The 25861-nt window shown below is 40.2% G+C and overlaps 2 protein-coding genes across 4 annotated transcripts in view; one reads left to right on the top strand and one right to left on the bottom strand.

Annotated features, from left to right (window-relative positions):
- Nucleotides 1-46: 46 nt before the first annotated feature.
- On the bottom strand, nt 47-2730 carry LOC147192089 (cystatin-M). Its single transcript, XM_086135407.1, has 5 exons — nt 2568-2730; nt 2251-2477; nt 820-971; nt 624-725; nt 47-387 (listed from the first exon to the last, which is right to left on the bottom strand). The coding sequence occupies exons 2-5, from the start codon at nt 2438-2440 to the stop codon at nt 286-288; spliced, it is 546 nt and encodes a 181-aa protein (XP_085991533.1). The 5' UTR covers nt 2441-2477; nt 2568-2730; the 3' UTR covers nt 47-285.
- A 2692-nt stretch (nt 2731-5422) lies between these two features.
- il11ra (interleukin 11 receptor subunit alpha) overlaps nt 5423-25861 on the top strand; it is a 33963-nt gene continuing 13524 nt past the window's right edge. For all 3 annotated transcript variants that reach the window (XR_015103532.1, XM_086135249.1, XM_086135248.1), the window contains exons 1-2: nt 5423-5553; nt 25052-25148. Coding sequence is in view for 2 of the 3 variants with exons in the window: in XM_086135249.1 (XP_085991375.1) it covers nt 25052-25148 (97 nt within the window). In the remaining variant the exon portion in view is untranslated. The remainder of the gene's footprint in view (nt 5554-25051; nt 25149-25861) is intronic.

The following is a 25861-nucleotide window of genomic DNA, read 5'->3' as shown; positions in this document are numbered from 1 at the left end:
TTGAAATATGACTAAAATCTCATCATACCAGACTCTCAGAATGAGCTCAAGTTCAAAAAAATATTTTATTTTTGAATTGCATTCAAAAAGGCTTGGCAGGGGGGAAAAATATTGGTGTTTTATACATTTTTGCATTCAGAACAAAATAAAACAATTGAGGCATACAGCCATTGATTCATGATAAAGCACACCCTTTTTGATCTCTTGGGTCACATCGTAAGTTGCTCATTACACATGCAACACTTTTAGTTGTTATACCAAAATGTAAAAAAAAAAAAAAATCAATTAGGCTGGAATGTTGGCCACCATCTTCGTGCATTTAGGCTTCTGCGATTCATGTTTGTTGTTGCGCGGGCTGAACATCACATCAAACTGGCACTTGAGATGCTGCACAGGAGGAAACAACAACAGATGGATTATCTACACTTTTGCAAAAGGTCACTCATATACTCACAATTTATTCATCATGCACCACTTCTGTAACATTTCATGAGAAGCTGTTGGTGCTGGAAATATTTTTTTGTTGGCACAGAACGTTGTGTGGTTGTAGTATTATTTTTATTTTCTATTTTATCACATACAGTCGCACGAACAGCATGAATGAAATGTTAAATCGACTCTACCATTTTCTCCAGATTGCAGTTGCTCAAGTCCTGATTTTCACCCTTGAGACACTTGGTTTTGCGCAGTACTGCATCGATCCTGTAGTTGATGCCGTTGGTCACCTACCATGGCAAAAGCACAGTTAAAAGGTTTTATGTTTTCCAAGTGCGGATAAAAAAAAGCTTGCCACATAAAGCTTCTTTCCAGCAGTCTGACCTGAGACCGCGCAGATGTGATGGACTGCAGTCTGAACAACTTCTTGGCCTTTGAATGCGTGTTGAACGTGTCCACGGCGTGCTGAGCCGCCGCCTGAACCTCTTGGGACTCTGGACTCCTCTCAAGCCAGGCACCCAAGAGTGTTGCTTTTTCTTTGGGGTAATTTAACAGAACAGACGATAAACACTTCAGAGAGAGAAAAAACCCCCCTGCAGATTGCGTGGAATCTATTTCCAGATTGGGCCTCAACGTCTTCAAAAACTTGTAAAACCACTCAAATCGTAAAATGCACGCCAACTCCACAGAGCTCCATCCAAACTGGTGTCATTCCGTGTTAAAGTCAATGAAAATATATTTCTCGACTATTTTAATGAAGGCATAGAAGCGTAATACCATCGTCTCTTCTTCCGTTGTCTTGCCAACACTCTAATTCCTACTTTCAAATCAATACGGAAAATTTGGACCGCCACCATTTAGTGGTAGCTTTTTCCTCCCATGAATGATGCAAGAACAAGACGAAGATGGAAATAACTTGCAAATAAGCATAAAGAGGTCCACATAATACTTCTCTGGTGGTAAATACAGCTGTAACCTAATAAAATATCCAATAAGGGTGCAAAACTGAATTTGAACTGTCAGCTATTATCAACACGTCAATTACATCATCACTGTACTGCATTTTGTCACAGCCAATATACCCCCATTTATATATATATATATATATATATATATATATTTTTTTTTTTTTGGTGCTGTTTTATTTTTATTATTCTTCCTAAGTGACTCCCTCCCTCAACTCCCCTCAGCCAACCAACAGAAATAGCAGCTCATCAATGACAATTTTCTCCGACAGAGCCAAAGGCTCTGAGTCATCATGCTGAGCCAGACCGCATTTTGCCATTGTGTCATATACTGATGCGGGCATAGAGCAATGTTTAGTACAATGTAAGGCATATAGCCCACTTGTACATGTATACCGGCATACTGTATACGCATGCAGCATAGAGTAAATCAGTCATTGCAATTGCTAGTTCCCCACTGTGACTCCCATTTTCATTAATCCCTCAGTTTATAATTTTTTCTACTGCAACAAAAACATCACTAGTAAACGTGTTAAGTCACACAGTAGTTGATTTATTTTGTTGATGGAAAAGTAGACAAGGATAACAACAGTTGTTGTTGATTATAAACTAAGCCATTGACGTATTGGGTGGGGAGAAAAAACAGTGCCGAATAACTTGCAGATGGAGCTCTTTTTTATTAGTCCTGCTGTTGTCCCTCATGCCTCTTTGTGAAGATCGACCATTTTGGTAATGTGCTCAGCTGAAATGAATGTTCCAATTGTTTGACTATACGGGACCTCAAACTCCAATTCCTTAAAATGGTAGTTTTACTTGACAACGTTCTGTCATGTGTATGCTTTTTACTTACCTGCCACAATGATGTCCTCCGAAATCTGATCCCCCACACACATCTGAACAACTGACAAACATAGAAGCACTGATAGAGGGAGATTCATCTTGACTTGTTCACCTCCACCACCATGCAGAGCGTTTGAGAGAGTTGCTGGTGAAATAATCCGCGCAAAAAATGAATCACTGTCTGTCCAGATGCGAAACATTAAACGTTTGCTCCTAGAAAACGGTATGTGGGTCCACCTAGAAAAAAAAAAAAATGAAGAGTCAAATATATCATTTCAGTAGAAAGCAGAGGAGGAGCGCTGAAAAGTAAAAATTGTTACAACTTGCCTTTTTGGGACGTGAAAGTGTGAGTTGACCCTCTGGCTGCTGGAGCGACAGTGAGGCAAAAGTGAGGGAGAGGAGAGGAGTGTGTTGTTTGTGAATGGTGGTGGCTTTGCAGAACTTTGCGTTTGGTATGTTTCACAAGTCAGTGATGACCCACCCACTGACTGGAAATGACGCCATGCACACAGGGATTAAATGGTCATCGGTGCTTTTAGTACCCGTCTGGGCATGTTTGTGTGACGTGGGCGAGAGTGAAATGTCAACTCTCCTGTGAGTACATCAACACTGAGTGTTGTTGTTTTAAACATGGGCAAAAAGTATCGGCTTGGCTATTGCAAGTGAAAATAGAAGACGATGAAGTTAGTCCCCCTTTGCAGTTTTCACATCTGTCACTCTTTAGGGAAGACTTTCTACAAGAAGTTGAGTGCGTCTATGGGAAAAAAAAAAGTGTGTCCGTTCATCCAGGGGTGCATTTGATGATAGACAAGAGGACTTGTCTTAAATATAGGTTCCAGTTTTCAGGCCAGAGGTGTTTTTAGTGCATGGGTTGAGGTCAAAGGTCTCAGGTTCTTCCACACCCCAATTTAAATAAGAACAACAACATTCTGTAAAAGATCCAATTTAGGTCATGATGAGGTTGCAAGAATTGTGTTTTGCATGAGAAAGAAAATTAATCCATCGCCAACCCTGACTGATTCATTAAGATGTGTATCTCAGCGCTTTTATTGAGACCTCTTACTTAAATGGACGCAAACGTTTATGAAGTTGGGTGCATTTCTTTTCAGTCGTTTCTTTTTTTTCCCTCCTGAAAGCTTTGCATACAACACTATGTGCTGTCACAGCACGCATCAACACGGTCATTTTGTCATCATAATAGATGGTCTCGACTATTCAAATGGTGAGATTAAATACACAAAGGTCAGCATCGCCTTGAATGAAACTGGTAAATTTAGTTGGATTGTGACATGAACCTGCGTTAAGAATGAAAGCTGTGCATGAAATTGCACTTCATGTCTATTCATATGGTGACGACTGCAATCTGCTCTAACACTGTAATTAAATTACTGGACAGTCAAATAAATGCAGGATTTATCTGACATGGTCAAAACTTGGCATTACTTCAGGTTTGTAGAATGCACATGTGTAAATGTCCAGTATTATTCCAAAGGTTTCTGTAATGACACCTAACAAGAAAGAACTGGGTGACATTAAATAGAGCAAGAACCAGAGTAGGCAAGACTGGGAACAACACCTATAAATGGGGACTCTCACTCAGCAGTGAGTGTCCGTGTGACCACCCAGTACAAACAATGGAGCACATTCTTCGGGATTGTGAACTGGGGCCCACCTGCACAGATCAAGACCTCTTAGACACAAGTGATGCTGCCAAGCAATGGATCCAGTACTGGCGCGACAAGATATGATGATGATGTAATGACACAGTTATTCCGGCAGGGGTCGCAACACGCATTCAACAGTTGTAGTACAGTCAATCAACCTACTGTCAACAGTTGTTGGATGAGAGCTAAAGTTGAAATTGCACGATTCCAGATTCTATTAGGGGGAAAAGTGACTCACCCATGCAATGGTGTTCTTTTGGCAAATCGGAGTCAAATGAAGAATTCATATTTGCTGGAGCCTGTCCCAGATGACTTCGGGCGGAAGGCGAACGACACCCTGAACTGGTCGCCAGTCAGTAGCAGGGAACATAGAGAGACAAACAACCGTTCACATTCACATACACTGAGTGGGAACCAATCCGACGCTGCCTGCACACAAATGAGGCGAGCGTACCGCTACACCATCAGCGACTCTCGACCCAATATGTTATAAAGTATGAAAACAAAATAAGAAATATGTTTATGAATAATATTTGAAGTCATATAAACGGACTAAGTTGCCATTTGTCTTTTGATGTGCCCCGTTCGCTGCTAAATTGTTTCTCATGAGACAAAGGTGACATCCAAAATTGAATTATGAGGTAAGATTCCAAAGCTTTTCTTTAATACAGCAACATCACTTTTCTCGAAAAGCAGTGATATTTATTGCAAATTGTTCTACTTTCCCACATTCTAAAACGAATTCCAACGTTCAGGATTTGGGTAATTCAGAGGTCACAGTTCGAGTTGATGTGTTGATTGCGAGCCACGCTGTTGTTTTTACCGAGATAAGAGGCACAGACGAGCTCGTTGTTTTCGACAAATTAGTGACATTAACTCCATTGTGTGCATGAACCGCAATAGCCGGTAATTGTTTTAATGGGATGATGTTCTCACATTCTGTAACAGATAAATATAGAAATAGATCAGCGTCCATCAGTAAGCGAAGCAAGCTTGTATCCTCATATAGACACTGACTCGTGTAACAGATGGACGTCTATTTTAAAAGACGCAATACGTTTGTGCCAACGACTGAAATGATTGATCTACTTTTGATACCCCCGAAGACAAGTGGAGTTGGATTGATGACTTTGATCGAAAACGCATTTGGACGACACAAATATGTTCGTATATAGACTCTACGTTTGTATTTAATTGGTTTGAGGCACCCCTCACGTTCTCCCTAATGTTTATCCAATTGTCTACCATTGCGTTATGTTTGCATCATTTAAACCAAGGCGTTATACACCTCCAACACCTGACATTTTGAAAAAAAAAATCAATTCTATCCTTTGTGCTGTTCAGTCCTCAAACCTCTGCTCACTCACTGCTGTTTTTCCCAGACTCATTATAATCGCTTTACAGTCACACCCCGCCCACTCGACGAATGATCGACTGCTCGCTCATCCAATGAGCTTTCCCCTATCTTGACCGGCCCTCTTCCCTTGCTTCCCACCAACCGTCCCCCTTCCACCCCCCTCCTTGTCCTACACGGTTACTCTCTCGCGCAGCAATCTAACCTCTCGTCTCCCCGGGAAGCCGAAGAAAGTTCCAAACATGGGCGATCAAATAATAATGTCCGCTTGACTCTTGGGGGAGATTTTTCCAAGGTAAGTTGGTTGATTTTGAAGCGTTGAAATCGAGCGAGCGGGGGAGGAGGGAATTTAGCAAAGCGGGGTGGCTGCGCGTGCGGCTGCCAGAAAGTTTATCCGGCTCAACTCTTTGGGACAGCAGGGAAATTACTACAGTGTTTGTCCCCGCGGGGATGTGTCATGCTTCCATGATGTGCATGTGTGCACCTATCAATGAAACCTTGAACATGTTGTCCATGATTGTTATTTTCAGTCTTAGCGGACTTGTTCATTATCGCCTGACTTAAGTGCGCACACACACATGGAAGCAAAACAATTGTGTATTATCAGTTTATGATCTTGTGTGCACCCATCAACGAAACCTTGAACATGTTGTCCATGATTGTTATTTTGTGTCTTAGCGGACTTGTTCATTATCGCCTGACTTAAGTGCGCGCACACACATGGAAGCAAAGCAATTGTGTATTTTCAATTTATGATCTTAAGGGACTTGTTACTTATTGTGTTTGTTTGTTTTCTAAATGCATGCATGTTCAATTTTTTGTTTTTGTTTGTTTGGCGGTAAAATCTTCAAACTGAAAGCTGGACACCCCCCAGATACCCTCTCAAAAAATAAACAAACAAAATAACAACATCATACCTGTTCTCATGGGGTGGTTGCCACTGTAGAGAAAATAGATGGCAGACAGTGGTCTCGGAACTACAGATGTGCATTCCCGCAGCCAGTGAAGTGATCAAGGCTTTAAATAGAGCCCAACAGGAATGCAAACAGACCCAGTAGAGACACCAAGCCTGGGGGCGTCTGGGGAGCAGTAGAGTAAAGGTATTTTGCTTAAAATAAGCAGCAATTTGTGCCCCACTCTTGAATGTCACTCCAATTAGAAAGTACATGTTGTGCAAGGATGCTTTTGTGCAAGGAGATGTCACTTTTCTTGTACTTCAAATCAGCTGTTGAAGTTGTTCAAGTCTCAAATGTTGCGTCTTCAAGTTTAGGAATTGCATTTTGAATGATTTTCGAGTTTTCTCCCTTCATTTGGGTGTTTTCATTCGGCCTGTCATCGCCTTGGTGGGTACTTATCAGTGGAGGTAACTTTCTGGCAGGGACGTACACAATGACCATGTGTTGTGTGTTGTCAGTTGAGCAATGACTGGCAAGTGTATGATAAGTTACAAGCCAAACACTGAAGACAAAATGCGATTCTGATTTGCTCTCTGTTGTAGCTTGAGTAAGTTCCACCTACTGCAGTGATGTTGTCCTTTTCACTCTCCAACTTTCTGGCCTAATCAGGAAAGGTTTCTCAATTCTCTCCTTGTTCCAATTTTGTGAGAAAGCTATATTTTATCCCATTATATAACCAGAAAATCTCTTTGTTACGTGTACTCTTTTTTTTTTTTTCCACCGTCAAAGTAAAAATCCACCCAGATTAGTTCAACAAAATAACTTTGCTCTCTGTTTTCTTCTTGAAATTCATCCATCACAAATAAAGTCATTGGTCTATTAAAAGAGAAAAAATATTTTTGGAATAGTATCAGGAACATCTCACAAAAAAAAAAAGGGCAGACGTCGTGGATTCGATTACGGGCCAAGACATTTCAGTCACATTTTCTGTACCGCTTATCCTCAGTAGGGTCACAATTGGGCTGGAAATGATCCCAGATGAGTTGAGGTGAGAGATGGGATACACGGCAAGAGATGGGGTACGCTTTGGACAGCTCCCCAGTAGGGCGCATATAGCGAAATCTAGACAAATGACCATTCATACTCACATTTGCACCAAAGGACAACTGAGAACAGGGGTCACCAACTCCGGTCATCGAGGTCACCTATCCTGCATGTGCAACGCTCATGATCAGGCTCTTCAGAACCCTGATAACGATCCTGATCATGTGAAGCGGGTATGCTGGAGGAGGGAAACATTTTTAACTCATTCAGTACCAGCCAATTCTAGACCAAGCCTGAAAAGACGTTTAAAAACGTCTTTGGGAGTGAATGAGTTAAAAAGACGCAAAGGATAAGAGCCCTCGAGGAGCGGAGTCTTCAAATAACCTAACACACAGATGTCTGCTTTTGTCAATATTCAGCGAGCAATCGTTTTTCTTCGAGTGATCCAACATTTTCTACTGAGGCACAAAACAATAATTTTTGGTCTGGCTAAGTTATTTTTCACAGCTAAACTTTCCTTGACACTGAATCGGGTCTGGTTTGAGTTTCTCTTCAGCTTCCCCATAGCTTGCAGACAGCTCTTACTGGCAGTCCTATCAATCTCTTCTCCAGCACTGGCCAAAACACACATCGGCATACTGCATATGTGTACACATACTGGCTACATATGCATGCACAATATACATTTAGCTCATGCGGACAGACCCAGAGGTTTTGAACGTACATCAACGCATAATTAACACAGCCAGTCCTTCCAAAGTCTTCACTTTTCGCATGCATGTGGGCCTTCGGTAATCAATTCAAAATTAGAGTGAAAGCTGCTCCAAGAACTTGAGCACTGCTTGCCAGCTCTGACTCTGAGGCCGTACTTTTCTTGGTATGTGTGTGTGTGTGTGTGCGTGTGTGTGTGTTTGTGAGGAGAGGCAGAGAGAGCCAGCTTTTGATATTGAACCAACTTTGAGGGGCCCACAATGGGGCATTTCTTCTCCACTCTGCTTCTCTTCGTGTAGTCTATCCCCCGCTCACTAAAAGCAGAGCTCAGTATTTTGTAGGCAGTACTTTGCAACAAAATAATAATCTTTAATTAAATGTCTACTACAAAGTGGTTGGTCCCTTTCTAGTCCGACCGTACGATCTCGATATTAATTACAGTGCCTTTTGCTCCAAGCCACATAGTTAGCCACTAAAGTGGAATCTGGTTTTGTGGCTTCGAGTCGTGGTTTCTTTTAAGCTGAGCTGACCAACAAAAACAGCCATTGTTGTGATAATGCTCCTGTTTGAAAAAGTTTTACCTGCATACAAAATGTGCAGCCAAACCTCGGTTTTCTTGATTTATCCATTCCGAAAAATCAGCCTGAAACCAAATAGAACAAAAAAACTGAAGCAATATTTCACACAAGAAATCATAAAAATCAAACTCGGTTATGGGTACCCAAAACGATTTCAGTCAAGATGATTCGAATTGAGAATAATTATAGTTGACCGTACACAGAACAATTTGACATCATTGTAAATAACTAAGGACATAGATACAGTAAATGAAGAGGAAACATCACTTTTACCTTTTCCGAAGCCTCTTCGGTTATCGTATTTTCCGGACTATAAGTCACAGTTTTTTTTCATAGTTTGGCTGTGGGTGCGACTTATACCCTGGAGCGATTTATGGGTGAAATTATTAACGCATTATTATATCATTTCACATGTTATTTTCACATTAAACCACAAGAGGCCGCTCTCGACCTGTATTGATAAAACCCCGATGAGTCTGACGTAAGCGACGTAGAAGAGGAAGCGCCGCATCTTCTACCTCTGGAGTTGGTGGAGTTGCTTTAAAGTGACACAGAGGATGAAGATTTCATTGGATTTAGTGATTTGGAGTGACATTGATGGTTTGGTGAACTTGTCAGCATGTTCTTTATGCTAGAGTTATCTGAATAACTCTTAATATGTTATTTGAACATACCAGGCAATACGTTCTCAATTCGTTGTTTATGCGTCATGTAAATTATTCAGTGTGTTGTTTTCAATTTTATTTTTATTTTAAATTGCCTTTCGAAGATGGCATGTATGTTCTTGGTGTTGGATTTTATCAAATACATTTCCCCCCCAAACTGCGACTTATACTCTAGTACGACTTATATTTTTTTCTTCTTTATTATGCATTTTATGGTTGGTGGGACTTATACTCCGGAGTCACTTATAGTCCGGAAAATATGGTACTTTTATATGCTTCAGGAACCCTGTGACACCAAACTGTCAGCTGTTGCTAACATGCAGCAAGTTATTTTCCAACAAGATGGCCCCCCAGCGCATTATTCGCTTGGATTTCATATATTCCTGGATGAGCAGTTCCCTAAATCTTTGGATTGGTCATCATGGTCCCGTGGATTGGCTACTCCATTCATCAAATCTCACATCAAGCAAAGTCTATGGATGAAGGGCTCAGGATCGCCCAGCATTTGAAGAAGAAGCATCAGACACGCTTGTGCTTCAGTGACTCCCGAAAGGTTGTCAGATGTTGGTCAGGCATGCGTAAAACGGTGGCTTGATTGCTACGACAAAGCTGATGCATACGTCGGGGCGTAGAGTGACACCTCGTATCTCAAGATTCTTTTAACTGTAAAAGGAAAAACCTTGGCTGTGCTAAAAATAGCAGGCCTGCTGGCTCGTCTGGGCACTCTTTAGATATCCGCTGCTGGCTATTTTCTTTCTTTGTTATTTAATTTTTTTGTTTTTTATCAATCAACCACAGGACTTCCGCTTATAATGTGAACACTAGCTTCTGCAGTTGTCGTGTTAGCTGTGACTAGCATGCCATATTTTTTTTCAAAATGCATTTGCGCATGGGATTTTTCATTACGTCTTCAAAAGATGGAAGGGAAGAAATATTTTTTTTATGTTTGTCTACTCACTCTGTCCTGTGATAGAGGAATTGAAATAAGATGAGAAAACTTTATTTGTCTCACAATGGAGAAATTCACAATTTAGAAATATTTTTTTTTTGTTTGAGGGGGATATAATGTAAGTGTGCGCAAGATAGAAACACTACAAATGTTTAAATCCTTCACCAAACATGAGGCATACTCGTGATTAAATACCTTCTGCGACAAAGAGAACATTTTGGTTCGTGTGGTTTACATGAGTTGTAATTGCATCACTTAAGTTTGCATATTTTATGGTCACGCTGTATGAATTTGCTCAAGATATGATTCATCAATTGCATACAGTTGGGAGTCCATTTTTAGCAGCCATTCAAGCATCTTGTTTTTACATTTGCACAATCTGCAAGCCATATTTTAATACTCTACCATGTATTAAAATGACTGGCATTCTCTGTTTACAGGGATGTTGCCAGGAATAAAAAGACAAAACAATAAAGAAATAATGTTGTGTGGCAAAACTGAAGAGGTTTTCCTTCCGCAGCAAGGTGACTCAAGTATTTTGGACTCATCGTGAATAATTGATAGACTTGTCACTTTCAATTTTGAGTCAGTCTATCGTGTTGGAGAAAAACACATTTCTGAGAAGGATCTGTCCTTGAAGGAAAAAAACAAAAAAACAACGTGATGTTTAACCTACCATGGAGCATACCTTTTAAGTTTTGCATGGGCCTTCAATGCCGTTTGGGAAGGAGGACTTGGTTTTGAGTTTGTCTGTGCTTTTGTCATCGTGTTTGCGGGCGCACGTGAGCGCATGCACACGATGACATAATTCTGTTGGAATGCCTATTGAAGATGCGTATGAGCCAGCTCCACCTTTTAACTGAAATTTTACTGTAACCTTTCACACAAATTCAAGTTTTTTTTACCCTTCCTCCTCTATTTATCATTAGCTTTTCATGATTTCGCTCTCTCTCTCTCTCTCTCTCTCTGCTTTTGCGCCTCCCGGCTCCCGACTCCTGCTGAGTTTGTTGTTCTTACGTAGCTTCTGTGTTTTTAGAGGAAGTAAAAGGGATCATATGGAGCGTGATGACGATATGAGATTTGGTAGGTACATGACAGAAACGAATGGAAATGAAGTAAAAACTGGCCAAGTGATTTTTTTTTTTCAGATTGTGATCACAGTCGAACAAAAGTTATGTTGTTCATAGTTATAAACAGGAAAAACACTTAACTGTCGTAGCTGTGATAAACCTGTAGATGCTCCCCTGTACATGTTTCGAGCATCACAACACTACTGTTTGCTCTCTTTTGCTTTTTTTATAGTTGTGGAATTTGATTTTAGTTCGTCTCTGTGTGCCCTGCGATTGGCTGGCAACCGGTTCAGGGTGTCCCCCGCCTACTGCCCGAATACGGCTGGTATATGCTCCAGCACCCCCCGCGACCCTTGTGAGGATAAAGCAGATCGGAAAATGAATGAATGAATGAATAAATTAGATTTTATTCGTAATTTATAGCTGTTGCTGAACCGAAGCATTGTGATTTATCAGGACCCAAAAAATGTCACATTGGGAGTTTAAAACATTTTCTTGAATGTCGCATGCTAACATTTGTTAGACAGTCATACCTCGGTTTTCGACCATAATCCGTTCCAGAAGGCTGTTCAAAAACCGATTTGTTCGAAAACCGAAACCACGCTCTTTAAAAAAAAAAAAATCTTTATTGAACACGTCTGCTCACAATGGAACGCTACACGAGGAAGCGTCACTTTCTCATCTACCCGAAGAAGCGTCACTTCCTCGTGTAAGGAAGGCGAGAGGAGTCAAGTGGCGCATTCAAGTGAGCTCAGTTTGGTCGAGAACCGATTTTTGGTCGTCATCCGAGGCATAAAAAAATCGAAAATTTTGGTCGAAAACTGATTTGGTCGAGAACAGAGACGTTAGAAAACCGAGGTTTGACTGTATTTTTAAATCTTTTGAGAATTAGCAGTCTACCATTTTCTTTTTTGTTAGTTTTTTTTTTTTACTTCTGTGTGCTATCCAGAAAGTGAGCACCATAATATAAGGGGGCAGAGACTGCAGTCTCGTAGTGGGCGCCGGTTCTTAGCAACACCTAAATGCATTTTCTCTGCTGCCATGTCTTAGGTGGAAATGACTTCTAATTAGTGCGCCATTGGTCAGGAAGCGGCAACTAAAACAAAAAAATAAATAATGTCGGTGCTTTAAGATCTATCAGAAGCATATTCACATTCTTAAAGGGCTATTGAATTATGAATGGCTTTGAACAGATGCTAATAAACAAAATATAGAAACTATCTTGCTTTTTTAAAGCAGATTTTGAAGGTTTGTGAGAAAGAAAGACACTGTCTAAATATGAGTTGCATGATGAGTTCATCCAAATCCATATTTGATTGTTCATAGTTGTTGAATACGTCATAGATGCTACCAATCACAATCATGGGAGTGTAATCAGCATTGTAACGTAGAAGTCTTTCATACGACTATTTCTTGTCGGGGATGCGGGGAACAAGCCTTCTCAAATATCTATTGTTGAGAACTCAAGATACAGACGCACGCCCGTATGCACACGTGTCTCAGCGTCAACAAACTTTCAAGCGTCAATATCATGCCAGTTTTTTCACTTTTTTTTCTTTTTTTCAATCTGCTCTGAGACCGGTGCCTGTTAGGACTGTTATTCATCCAGCTCATCGGTCATCACGATTAGCTCACAACGTTGTCTTATTCCCTAACTTGGAGGAGAAATAGGAGGAGTTTAGCAGAACTGTCCGAATATCCAGCCCATGTGCATTGTTATGAGTGAGCAAAACCACAGTTTTGGCCTTGTGTACGTCTTGTGCAAACACACCGTTCCTGTGTCAGCCCTTGTAGGTTAGAGTGAGAATCTTAAATTGGATAAGGGAGTTAATGGGAGGCTAATGTAATGAGAGCAAGACAGGGTTGATGTTACGTGACTAATTGTGTCATGTTGCGTGGTGGTGGTGGACCCCAAAAAGCAGGCAGGAGGGAGGAGCAGGGTGTATTTGAAGAAGTGTATTGATAAAACACAGAAAACGATATCCAAAACAAAGTCCAAAGTAATAAACAAAAACCATGACTTAAACAAAAACTATCAATAACCAAAACACTACTAGAACAAACAAACATGACAGTAGCAAGAGCAACAGCAACACACATGACAGTAGCAAGAAGCAACAGCAACACACATGACAGTAGCAAGAAGCAACAATGACCCGACACTGAGTATTCGGGCTGGGAGTCCTTATAAAGCCCTAATTAGTTATGACCAACAGGTGTGCAGCTGCCGGGGGAGCCCTACAGTGCCACCTGTTGGTCCCTAAACCGAATCATGACAAATTGGACCTTAAGAGTGGCATTCTCAGTGAGCAAAGGATCTATTTTGGCTGAAGAGCACAAGGGTGGGAATCTCTCGCTAGCCCAAGAGTCGATTGGGTTATGATTCAAAGGCTAATGGTGTGATTCAATTTGACTTCCTTATTTTCGTGATTAACTCAACTCTACTCAACTTTATTTGAAGAGCACTTTTACCCTTTCATGCACTAATTATGAATTTAACCTGATAAGCTGTCCACTGTAGTAACCGCTGTCCCCGAAAGGATTAAAACAACCACCGCTGCATACAAAATGCTAGAAAAATGAGCCATACAATTCAAAGAAATGACCGACGCAATTTTTTCTTTGAACAAAATGCAAAAGATGGCAAATATCACATTCGAATTCGTACAACGAATGTTTCTCAGCATGAGAAAAAGCCAAGAGGAAACAAAAGTACTGCTATGTGCCGATGGCCAGTTGGCGAGTTTTACCGGCTCACCGGCTGGCAGGAAAAAAAAAAATCCAAATGGGCTGTTTATGCTTCATGTGATTCTTCACGTTGGTCGTTTTCCCAATATACTATATTTTTATTTTGTTTCACTTGCTCACTTACTCACACTGCCAGGCTCTCTTTCTTATTTGCATAATGTTGAGTCAACATGACAGACATAATCAAGTGTTGACATTCTTGAACCATTCAGAATTGCGTACATGTCAGAATTTAATCGTGCGTGTGATTTATAACTCGTGTTATGCAAGCACAAATTGTAAACAAATACCCAACTCGATGGCTAGAGGTTGATGGCCATCTTTTCTCACTCCCTAGTTTCCAGGTCCTTGTTCACGGAGAATGAATTGGCTGTCTCTAAATATTTAAGAGGCGTTACTCCTTGACCTGCTGTGTCAAAAAAAAAAAAAAAAAGAAATAGCCTGACATAACTCCTTTTAGAAGCCTTATTGTTTGTTGTTTTACCAGAGGTGTCTTAATAATCGGCACATATCTCAACACTGTTTTACATTGACGAGAACATTGTAAATTTTATTACAGCTATATAATCTGGTTTGCGTCACTGCTCATATCAGCTATGACAAACAAGCATCGCTTCCTGTTTACCAGCAGTCTGCCAGAGAAAGACCCAGACAAACTGCTCGGAGCTGTATGTAAAGGCTTTGTGTGATGATATTAGCGTCTTGATAGCAGGGCAGTATGGCGTGATATAAAAGTGCACGTTATTCCTCCCATTCCACGACGTTCTTTTTTGCGTCGGTGAGCAGTATTCATTGTCAATCAATACACGCTCGGTGGTTTGCAGCGTGCTTTGTCTGACCTGAAGCTCTTCATACTTTTATGTATCGTTGAACAGATGCTGATTTATGTTGTGAACAGTAAATAGAAGCATGCCTGTCTGTTCTCATATTTATTTATTTTTAAACTCATGTCTTTTTTCCGTTATGAGTTTCTCCGCATGAATCTTTTTCTCTCCGCGACACTACTTTCACTCTTCCTCTCTCCTCAGCGTCGTCGGGAGCAATGGGCAAAGAAATGGGATTCCCAGCAGAATGACTCACGTCTCAAGAAATTCGGGGTCGATGTGTGACGGTCACAATGTGTTTTGTGTGGGTGGACGTTGGTGGAAAAGGGGGTATGCACTTCCCAATATTTTTGCTTCCTGCTTAAAAAAAAAATGGCGGAAGCTCGCGAGCAAAACAATACACATCCACATCTATGGGTCTACACTGGGTCTGTGTGAACAAGCATCATTTGCCCAAGTATGATTCATTCAAACCCTAAAACCAAAAATCCAATGAAGAGGCTGCAACATGTTAGACATGCAAACAGATTTGTTGTGTTCAGAAAACTAAAACAACAGGCATTTCTGTTATTCTTTGGAAGCTTTCCATTGGTGTTGTATTTAAGCCTCTGGGAAGCCTTTTGGTTAAAAATGGCATTGTGATGAAATGACACATTCATCAATCACAGCTAAATCTGTACATTCTATTTTGCGTGCATGCATGCATTTTTGATTCTCAGTGTTGCATAAAACGACAATCTCCAACTGCTTTATGTCTCTATAATTACTTCCAGCAGTAGTGTGGCGCCAGTCAAATACACTTGGAAGCTGCATTTACTCTCTCTCTCTCTCTCTCTCTCTCTCACTCTCTCTCTCTCTCTCTCACACACACACACACAAACACACACGATCAACCGGATCTAGGCAGTTTTTTTTTTTGGCCAGTGAACCTGCTGTCTGATGTACTGGGACGGAGTTAAGTACAGCAATCATCGTACGTGACTGAGGGTATTCACAGTTCATGCATTTGACAAACTTATTTTTTTCCGTGCTTTGACAACAAGCCAAGTAATTGGCTGGTCTATTTCTCCCATCTGAACGGTTTGATTTGTTGTTCAATTCCATATCTGGCGATAGTTTATAAAGCTAGAAATTGATTGGATAGATTTGGACTGGGTATACCTTTTAAGCTTTGTTGATTTAACACAGAGCGGATGGGATGAGTTGATGGTTTGTTGAAACAGTGCTGTTTTCAAAGTGAAACCGTTTACACAATGTGGACCGAAGTACAAATGCATTCAGTCTTTTCACCAGAAAAACATTTTTAAAAAATCTTTGTCAGAGGACACTAATGTTGCCCAAACGCACAATCTCTCTTCTAATGTAGAGTTCAGTGGTGTTTGATAGGTTTGATGTCAGGGACTTCCACACCATTCAAGCCTATGGACTGTACAATGAGCATGTTTTTTTATGGAGCAGTCCAAAGACTCAAGCTGCATTAAGTTCTCTAAAACCTAGGGAGTGTTTTTTTTGTCTCTGGTTCCCAGTAGTTATTACATTTACAGTATAACATGATAAGTTAAGGGTTAAGTGAAAAGTGGACCTTAAAGAAGGAGTGGGCTTCTGTTTGTGATTCTTGTATGAAGAGAAGCTGCTGCACACTTGTTTAGAACAAAACGTCTGCACATTGTCTCATTTGGTCTGAAAGCACCAAAGAAGGTGTAAGTCATTTTGTGTAACCGGGACCAAGCAATGTCTTGCTGCATCAAGAAGCACAAGCCCATAACTGAAAATTTGAAAAAAACAAAACAAAAAAACATCGACAACAACAAAAAAAAAGAATCAATCGCTATAGTGCGATGGAGCCAAATTTAATATCATGTCATTAAGGCTGCCGTAAACAATGATTTTGATCATTGATGAATTATTGATTATTTTTGTGCTTAGTCGCCTAATCAATCGGACAATACATAAATTGTGTGCCAACCTCACTTGTTCACATTTTAGCTTTTTTTTTTTCATGGCAATCATAAGGGAGCGTCAACTATTCACTGATTTTTGCAGTTTGCAGTTGAGCCTGGTCCCTACCAGAGTTATGACTTATGAATCTTACATACCTGATTTTTTAGCGGTTACATTTTTGACCGGTTGGGGTGTCATCAACCTTCCTTTTTTTTTCTTTCTTTTTTGTTTTTTTTTCCTGCAGTATCTCTGCAAAAAGGCCAATGGAAACTAGACTTGTCTGTGGTTAGCGTTAGCACCTGGCGATGTTTACACTGGCACTCTCGACCACCTTCAAGGGAATGTAATTTAAGCACCCTGCATTCATGTTTGAGTGATATATACAGTATATATTTTTGTGGGTAGGATTCAATAGTTGTCTCAATGACTCTTTCAGACCTTCCCTCAGAACTCTCACCGTGATGCATCGCTACCCTGTATTTTGATGACCAAGTATCGGCATCACTTCCTCAAACGGATAAGGAGGATTATGAGAAACTTTGTTGATACAAGATGATCACGGTTGGTTTGAGATTACCCGGAAGACATTCAGACTTTCACTCCTCAGATATTAATGTATAACTTGGTTCACGAGCTAATCCAACACGCCTTACCCAAACTTAGCAGCGCTGAACCAGCAACACGTCTCACTCTTGCGAGGACTCTAATGTTTTGTTGACATAATGCGTGGGTTATTGATACTGTAACGAAGTACTGTTTGTGTGCATTGTTTGGTTTCAAATTTGAAGTTATACTGTGAGCCAGATAGTGGTCTCCGCATCCAACCTTGTGTGCGCATTTTGCATTGTGTGAATATCTGGCATATGGTAGCCATCTTGCGCTGGCGGCTGAGCTGAAGGAAATTCCAGTATTGTAGAATTTAGCCCAACATACTGCCGCCGCACTCACTCAGTCACTCAAACAAACACGCACACACGCAGGCACATACCACAATTCAGGTTCACGTGTAACAAATTAATTCTGTAAAGAGAAATCATTTGAATAGCTCAAAAAGAAGCCTCCAGGAACTCGGCATGCTCAAATTTCTGAGCTTGTCATTACTGTATTCCAATCTTCTCACTTAGAAAAACTCCGATCGACACTCTGGTCTTAATCTGCACATTGGCTGAGTGCTATCTCTGTATACACATGGCAGCCATTATTTCTTGCGTTTTTAGTCTCTGGGATTTTCCACAGATTCTATATGGCCCAGATTTTTGGAGAAGACTAACTTGATCAATGTGTCCCATTTGGACTTCCATCATACATGTGTTTTTCATTTATACTGAGATTTCAATATCAACCGTTGGCTAAACCTCACATTTCTCTAAACCTCAATTATTCTTACATTTCAAAAATAATTTCATGTACATTCTCATTGTTACAAGCATTGCACCACTTGTGTGTTAAATAGGATCTGAATTTCATTGGCTTCAATGCCAACTGCTTCACCGAAAAATATATTGAGTTCATTTCAGCAAAAATTCCCTCAGCTAAGCTTATTTTTAATAACAATCATTTACTTATAAACATTTGCGTCTTGTCTTTTAAATCAGGGTCTCCGGCGTTCAATCAGGCGGCTTAATACTGTATGTGATGACGAGTTTACGTCTCACGCATAAACCGCACGCCGCATCTTCAACTGTTTCACAAATCCTTTCAAAATACGAATCCGACTCAAATGGAGCGTGTTTGAGTGTGGAAAAGATAAAAGGTTTTTGTTGGTTTATGTTTGTTCCACTTCGCCACACACACAACCCATTTCATGGTGGTGGTGGTGGGTGGGAGGGAGGATAAGTAGTCAACGATGCAAAAATGCACACCGAAAGTTGTCTTATCTAAACAAACACACCCGCAACCACGCCTGCACTGAAGGGCTTCACATACGGGACCATAACGTAAATGTACACGCACACTTGTCTCTCGGCAGAGCTGCCGTCGCCTGAAACGACCAGATGAGTGTTGCAGTGGTTGCCGTAGCAACTTGGATCAACACAGGAGCCATTGTTGCGTTGCCCCATTAACGTGACACATTTTGGCTTGACCCTCAAATCTTGTTGTTTCAGTGCTTGTGCGCACACACACACACACACGCACACACACGCGCGCACACACACACACACACACACATTTGCAGTTCGGTGATACCTCAGCTTGTCAGCCATTTAATCTTGAGCCCATCTTACCTCATTGACACGGAGTCGAAAACACATTGTCCAGAGGTTACAAAATTAAACATCAGTCTACGATATAGTGCAACAAACTCGAATGTTCAGTGAAAAAAAACAGGATATTCTGTCATTTGGGACCGTGTGAGTGATGTTGGAATGAAACTCAACTGGAAAAAAGGCGAATCGAACTACCGTATTTTTCGTCCCAAAAAGTCACACTTCTTTTCATAGATTGGCTGGTCGTGCGACTTATGCTCAGGTGTGACTTATAACTAATTAAATAAATCATGTTTTGGGGGTAACCCTTGAGTGTTTTGAAAGGCGCTTATAAATAAAATGTATTATTATTATTATTATTATTATTATGACCCTGAATAACCGAACAGCACACTTGAACAAAAATCGGAGTTTCCAAATGGTCGGAGTGAAGCAGTGCGAGTTTGAAACCTATTTCGATCGCGCCCGTGATGAGGGAATGAGTCCGAGCTCTCCTGTTCTTGGTCTTTGTAAAATTAATTTCCCTGGTGGAGTAACTTATATATATATTTTTCTTCTTCACGATGCTTTTTATTTTTATTTTATTTTTTACTGTTATGACTTCTACTCTGGAGCGACGTATAGTTCCAAAAATAGGCTATTGTGCAGCTATTTTTCGTCATTCTTGCATGTATCACCTTCTCATTTTTACGATTGTCTTCCACTTTCCGTCTTGCTTTTGCCTCGTAAAAATGACTGAATGTGCAGTGGCATGCAGCAGCGTGAGTGACTCAGGGTGTGGGATTGTGCTGCCACGGAGAGGAACGGTTAAAAGTGTGTGCTTTTGAATCAGATTAGTCATCGTGCAAGTGTGCGTGCAACTTATTTTAGCATCGAGTTGTTTTTGTTATTAGCTAAGGATTTGTTTTCATGTTTGGCAAGTACATGCTCCATTTTCTTCTGCCTGTTTAACCACTCGTTAAAATTCAGGCTTTCAAGCGTGAGCTAATGCTTGACCTCTGTCACAATTCCTCAGCACTCACCCCTTGCCTCATTTCTTGAATGGGTTTCATACCAATAGCTTTGCTGTTGGGAGGTTATATACACTGTTGGGTCTGTTTTATGTATTTGGAAGTGCCACTCTGGATTTGTTTAGCATATTTTCGACATAGCTGAGAGCATACACATATTCAGATGGCATTCCGGTGACGTAATTCATGGCTGCACAGGGCTTACTACTGTCTCATACTAGGAGAGATAGACAAACCTGACACTTGGTGGGAGTGAGTCGCTATGAAATCCTGCAGTGAGAGGGATAGCTTGTGGGAAAAAAAAAAACATGTGTTGACATTTGAGGAGTTAACTTATCAGCGGTCCTTGGCATATTTGCTCTGCTGTCCTTTGAGTTAACAACAACAACAACAAAAACAGAAAACCAAGGCTTAATGGGTTGATTCATTAAATATACTCACAAAAACATTGATTCCAGGGTGTACCCCACCTCTTGGTACCTGTCAGCTGCGTGAAGCCCCAGATCACCGATTCCCCTCAACAGGATAAGCGGTAGAAACTGGAAGCTTTAAAATGTTTTCAAGGTTTAAAGAACTTAAAATGATGCTTAATGTTGATATCGGCCAGTCCATATCAGTTTAAACCACTGCATGCTTGAAATGTAATTAGGTTAGTTTGTTTGTTTTTTAATCAATAACATAAAAACAGCAATTTTATACATTTCTATATATGTGTAGCCAGTGGGAGGAGAAATACAAAGTAACTGGTTCCTCAGATGCATTTTGATGCAGATTTAAACAATGTTGTTTTTGCACCAAAAAGTAAAATAAACTTGTGGTATACACATTTTCTGTCCTTCCTCAACTCGGTATTTTAAAGCACAATCATTTAAAATCAGCATTTGACCCGGAATGTTGCTTTGCTTGCATATATAGTGTGTATGGTTGACAGAAGTGGATTTTCATGGTTTGGCTCTTGCTGTTAGCTTGGTGGTGTGGAGTGTAGATACTAATCAGTGTTCTGAATACATGCCTGTAAAATATCCACAACTACTGGGCGACTACATTGCAATTGTTAGCTTCCATCTTGGTTTTGGCAGACCGCAGTGCAATTTTCAGTCGTCAATCCAACAGTGAAAGATGAGATTTTCCACTAGTTTAAGTATTGCCAGTGGTGTCGTTTTCTTGGAAAGAAAAAAAAGGCCCTTTTATTACTAGGTGGGCCACCCATATTCAAAACAGTACTATGAACTTTTCTAATGATTTTCATGTTTCTGCATTTAACTTGAATCATTTTGTAGCTTTATACATTTCTTCCTTAAGATATTCGTTCAATGAAGACAAAGCATGCTCATTGGCTTGGTCGTGTGGTGTCCATACCACCGCGACAGCACAACTACCGTCATACATTGATGGATGGGTGCTTCAAATGACTTAAAACGGTGTATGAACAAAATTCGTGTAAACACCCCAAAGGTTGAACTACCGGTAAATGTTTTTAACATTTTGACTGTTGTCATTGTGACATCAATATATGACACGGATGGTCAATACGGGTCAGTAGACCCCGGGCTGTTGGGCTTCGTGTTAGCATTGATAAAGATGATCCAAAACAAAACAACTTGAGTCTAAAAGGGCGTGGAGGAATGTGAAAAGTAGACAAAAGTAAATGAAGTAAATGAACTCTCAATTCAAGGTGAAAAGACTGGCAGCCCCCATGTGCATCTAGTGTTCGTAATTCAATGTTACAGTAGTCATGTGGACGATTGCAATGAAGCATTGCAATCGTTACTCATTTTATTTTTAGGAGCTTGTTGTTACTTAGTGCTTTGTCCCATTGCCTTTGGCTCTTGAATGGCATATCAAGCAAGGGCTTTGATTTTAATCATCCATGACTGGTGTTGAGTCCATCTGTTTAAGCTGTTTGACCAGAGGGAGCACTGAGTAAAAAGAAGACTGTTCATTTAGCGTCTCCCGCTAGCTAACTACGCACCTTGTTAGCTAGCAGTTAGACTGAGGTTAGCGGCCGTGTCCTCATCAGTTGTATTTTCTTCCGTTTTATTTATTTTGGTAACATTCCTGTCCGAGTCAATTTCCACATGCGTAATTTTAAATAAAATTGTGGTGCATCAGTGACACTATTGTATGCTTGTATTCATTTGTAGTTAATTAAGAAGCATTTTTGGGTGTTTTATTAATGTAATCATGTCATACGGGTGAATGTTGACTTGTACTTGCACATATCAGAGACAGTGATACAAATTTGTTTCCTGAACCTTGAACCTTCTGATATCAGAGTACTGGAAAAATGTTGCTAGGAACTGACTGTTGAGTCGAGTGAAAGAGAAATGGTTTAATATAGTAAAAGGGAAACACTGAGCCTTGTATGTACACTGCACTAAAACGCTGATGCCCTGACTTTGACCTTTTCTGCTTCCCATCAAATTGTTCCTGACATTAATTATCCTTTGATGGACAATCAACTGACTGTTGAACGTATCTGCAGCACATTTGACTTCTCATAAGCCACAGGGGCATTGCAGCTGGATTGCAGACATAGAATGTCTCACATTTCTTGAGGCTCTCAAGCAAGGTGGCATGGCTGGAAGAGGAGAAGGAATGTAAACACATGAAACTTGAATTTGCTGAGTATGCTGTGAGAAGTTACACTGCCAACGTGGTGAAATGTAACGCCACTATGCCAGAACACCACACCGCAATGCAAAGATTTGCAGGGTCTCAACTCGTACACAGGTTTCTGAACTTTTGTGCCCTTCTTAACTTGGATGTTTAGAACTACGGTGAGTTGTGAATTGGAAATAAAAGTGTTCACAGCATTCTCTCTTTCATACAAGTTGCTGCATGAATATTGAGGTTTCTCCGGTCTTAGATGTTATTATTACTGGGCCAGGACTTCAACAGACAAAATTTTGGTGCACCTAACCACCGACTACCGCTAAAAAAAAGGAATACTGAGACCCTTTCAGCGACAGGAGTTACTACCGTGGACAGATTATCATGTTAGCAGCTTCCAGGGTGCATGAAAGGGTTAAGTCCTTTTCTAGTTCTTTTCAAAAGTCTTTGATGGGAACCTCTCAGGTTCTTCCCCATTAAACCTGTGGCTTATTGACGTACTAGCTCAAATACCAAAGAGTGTGCATTTTATAGTGTAGTGCAAGTTAGTGAAAGAAAAATATATTTTTCCACTTTGATGTAACAGTTTTTTTTTTTTTGAGTAATTGACCAGAAAATATTTTGCTCACCTCGTGGAAAATTTAAAGTATTTTTCGAACTGTTTTGAAGATATGTCTTGACATACAAATCCATATGGTTTCAGTTGCAGATGTGGGTTTAATAGGATCGTGGTCTAGCGGCCTTGGAGCAGTGCCGTCTTCTATTTTCCTTGTATTCTATTTTGTGAAGTCGAAAGTCCTCACCGTCTTGGACTGAAACTGTCATATCATCTTTTTTAAAATGTGACTCGCTCCAATCAACGTCCATTTGGCACAACACCTTTTTGTGACCTTTGATTGGATTCTGGTAGGGCCACCGCCATTCCATGAACCAACAATAATACTTTATGCTGATGAAAGTTGGTTGATATTTATTTTATCATTTTGGAAACTGATGGGTAGCTGATCGGCCTTGTTTGTGCCACAGATTCAAACTGCGCTGCAGTTCGTCACCTTGAGTCATCTTTTGGAATTTATTTTTTTTTTTAAAAAGTCAGCCTGACAAAGAAACCATTGTTTGAATTCTGTTACATGTTTTCTTCATTAGAAAAAAAATCCGCGTGAAATGTTTTTCACGAAATCAGTTTTGAGTATTGTTGAACTATTGTGTAACAGTTCCTAAAACAGTGCAGTAGAGATTATTGTAATAGTGCAGTCATGGAAGTTTGGGTTCAATGTTCCTGAAAGGCAGGAATGACTGTCATGCTGTTATTAAAAAAATAAATAAATAAAAAGGTAAACACATGTCTCAAAAGTTGCATCAAACGAGCTCAATCATCAAAGAATTACTTGTATGATTTGGGCAAATACATTTCTTAACAATACCTATTCTGAAGAATAAGAACGACAAGCCACAATCACTGCATATAATGTTAAACAACAATTATGCATCACAGACGACGTGAAGTGCACTCATTGGAAGATTCCAGCAGGTTTCCAATACTTGCCCATTATTTGGTAAGCAAGTTAAAGACAAAGTGATTTTTTTTCCAACTTATTTTTTAACTTGTTTGATAAGGGTGTTCAAAAAAATTTGGATGATTGAGCAGCATCTCACCCTCACATTACACATTTGTCATTAATGTTAAAACATGACAATTTTGTGTTCATGTCTTCAGTCGAGCTTACTTTTACCTACACTAGATATGACAGTCAAGAATGTCAAAATGTGAAACAAAGGATACTTTATTTTTTGGACTGTAATGCTGAGACTACAAACTACAAGAATGTAGCCCCATTTTGAGCCGACAGACATGTCGCAGAAAATGTTGCGTCTCATTTGAGTTGCCGTGACGCAGTGTAGCCTGAATAGCGTGACATATCAATGATTGGTCATCTGGCATCTGGGACGCTTCACAACCACGACAACCAAAGTCTGGCACGTTCAAATTATTGTTGGTCTTGCCGCAAAGTGTGACATGTCCCACGTCGACCTTCAATTGGTTTTATTGGTTGACCAATCGGAAGACAGTGCCCTCCTTAATGACGAGAGACTGGACGTGAAACTAGATGGAGCATTTCAAATGATGCTACGTTTGCTAACTGCAAAGCCAGTAGCCGATTTGCAAACACGGTGTCATTAAACAAATTGTTAGTTCTTTTGGGAGAAAGGACAGTCCATACCGCCCTCTCCCCACAATCCATAAACGGGTCCGTCATCTCTTTTTTTTTTTCTTTTTTTGAGGAGAGAACAAACACACATGCACATAACGCCTCCGTTGAAATGACTTTGACAGGTGCCGCTTAAGATAAAAAAAAACACCATGTTGGTGTAAGAGACAGCTTTGGTGTCACATTGAAATGAAAAGAAAATAACAGCACTTTTTATGTGGTGTGAAATTTCTCAAAGTATGAACCAAGAGCGTCAGACAAAGCTGCAGATAAACTTTGTAGTTGAAGGTCCTACTCTTTGTGATTATACTTTCTGTGTCTTTCCAGATGCCAGGTCTTTTGTCCAGTTCTGGGAGTCTGACTGTCATCTGGTTTTTATCTTGGTCACTGTGTCTAAGTAATGCTCAGATTTGGACCAATGAAGGTAACGAACACTTCGTATTCATGCACACCTCCCCTGATCATAAGCACATGTTGAGAAATCCATTTGCAAAGGCATGCCCTTTTCATATGCCGTACACTCACATACAAAGAGCGAGTTTTTGACTTATTTTGCGTGCTTTTGACCCATCTCGGTTAAAGGAACTGCTAAAGAAAAGAGGGAGGAAACTAGGAATCTAGCATTTAGAATAAAACAACCGGTTATACTGTATATTTTGGCTTGAGGAAAATCACCATGAAACACTGACACATTCTGAAAAAAAAACATTTCTCATGTTGGACAATCACAGTTTTGTTCACTTTTATGATTCTCTTCAAACATTTTTAGTCTATTTTAAATTCACATTTTTTTTTGTTCAGTTAGCACCACACAAGGCGTTTATTGTCGATGTGTTTTTCTGTATTCGGTTTCATGGGAATCTGTTCTCGAGATATTGACGTGGCACGTTTTCTTTCTTTCTTACAGAGACATTTTTCCCTTTTTCTTAATGCCTCTCCAATGTTTCTCTTTGTGTGTCTGCTATCGGAGCCAAGTTGAGGTTCACTTATTCATTTCATTAATAAGAATACTGGCCCTTAGCCCTTTGAATAAAACTGTCACCATTTTTTTTCCCTTTCCCGTAACCCTACACAACCACCACCCCCTTTTTTCTTAGTTTCTTGAACTGATTTCAACAAAGACACGCAGCTTTCCTT

The sequence above is a fragment of the Hippocampus guttulatus genome, chromosome 17, assembly GCF_054856545.1.
Source record: "Hippocampus guttulatus isolate MCC_2025c chromosome 17, RoL_Hgut_1.0, whole genome shotgun sequence".
In the NCBI taxonomy this organism is placed as follows: Eukaryota; Metazoa; Chordata; class Actinopteri; order Syngnathiformes; family Syngnathidae; genus Hippocampus; species Hippocampus guttulatus.
This window is presented reverse-complemented; position numbering and strand designations above follow the sequence as displayed.

Coding starts and splice junctions, on each gene's coding strand:
- LOC147192089 (XM_086135407.1), bottom strand. CDS start 2,440: ATGTTTCGCATCTGGACAGACAGTGATTCATTTTTTGCGCGGATTATT. Junction 726..819: donor TCACATCTGCGCGGTCTCAG/GTCAGACTGCTG, acceptor TTGCCATGGTAG/GTGACCAACGGCATCAACTA. Junction 388..623: donor ACTGCAATCTGGAGAAAATG/GTAGAGTCGATT, acceptor CCTCCTGTGCAG/CATCTCAAGTGCCAGTTTGA.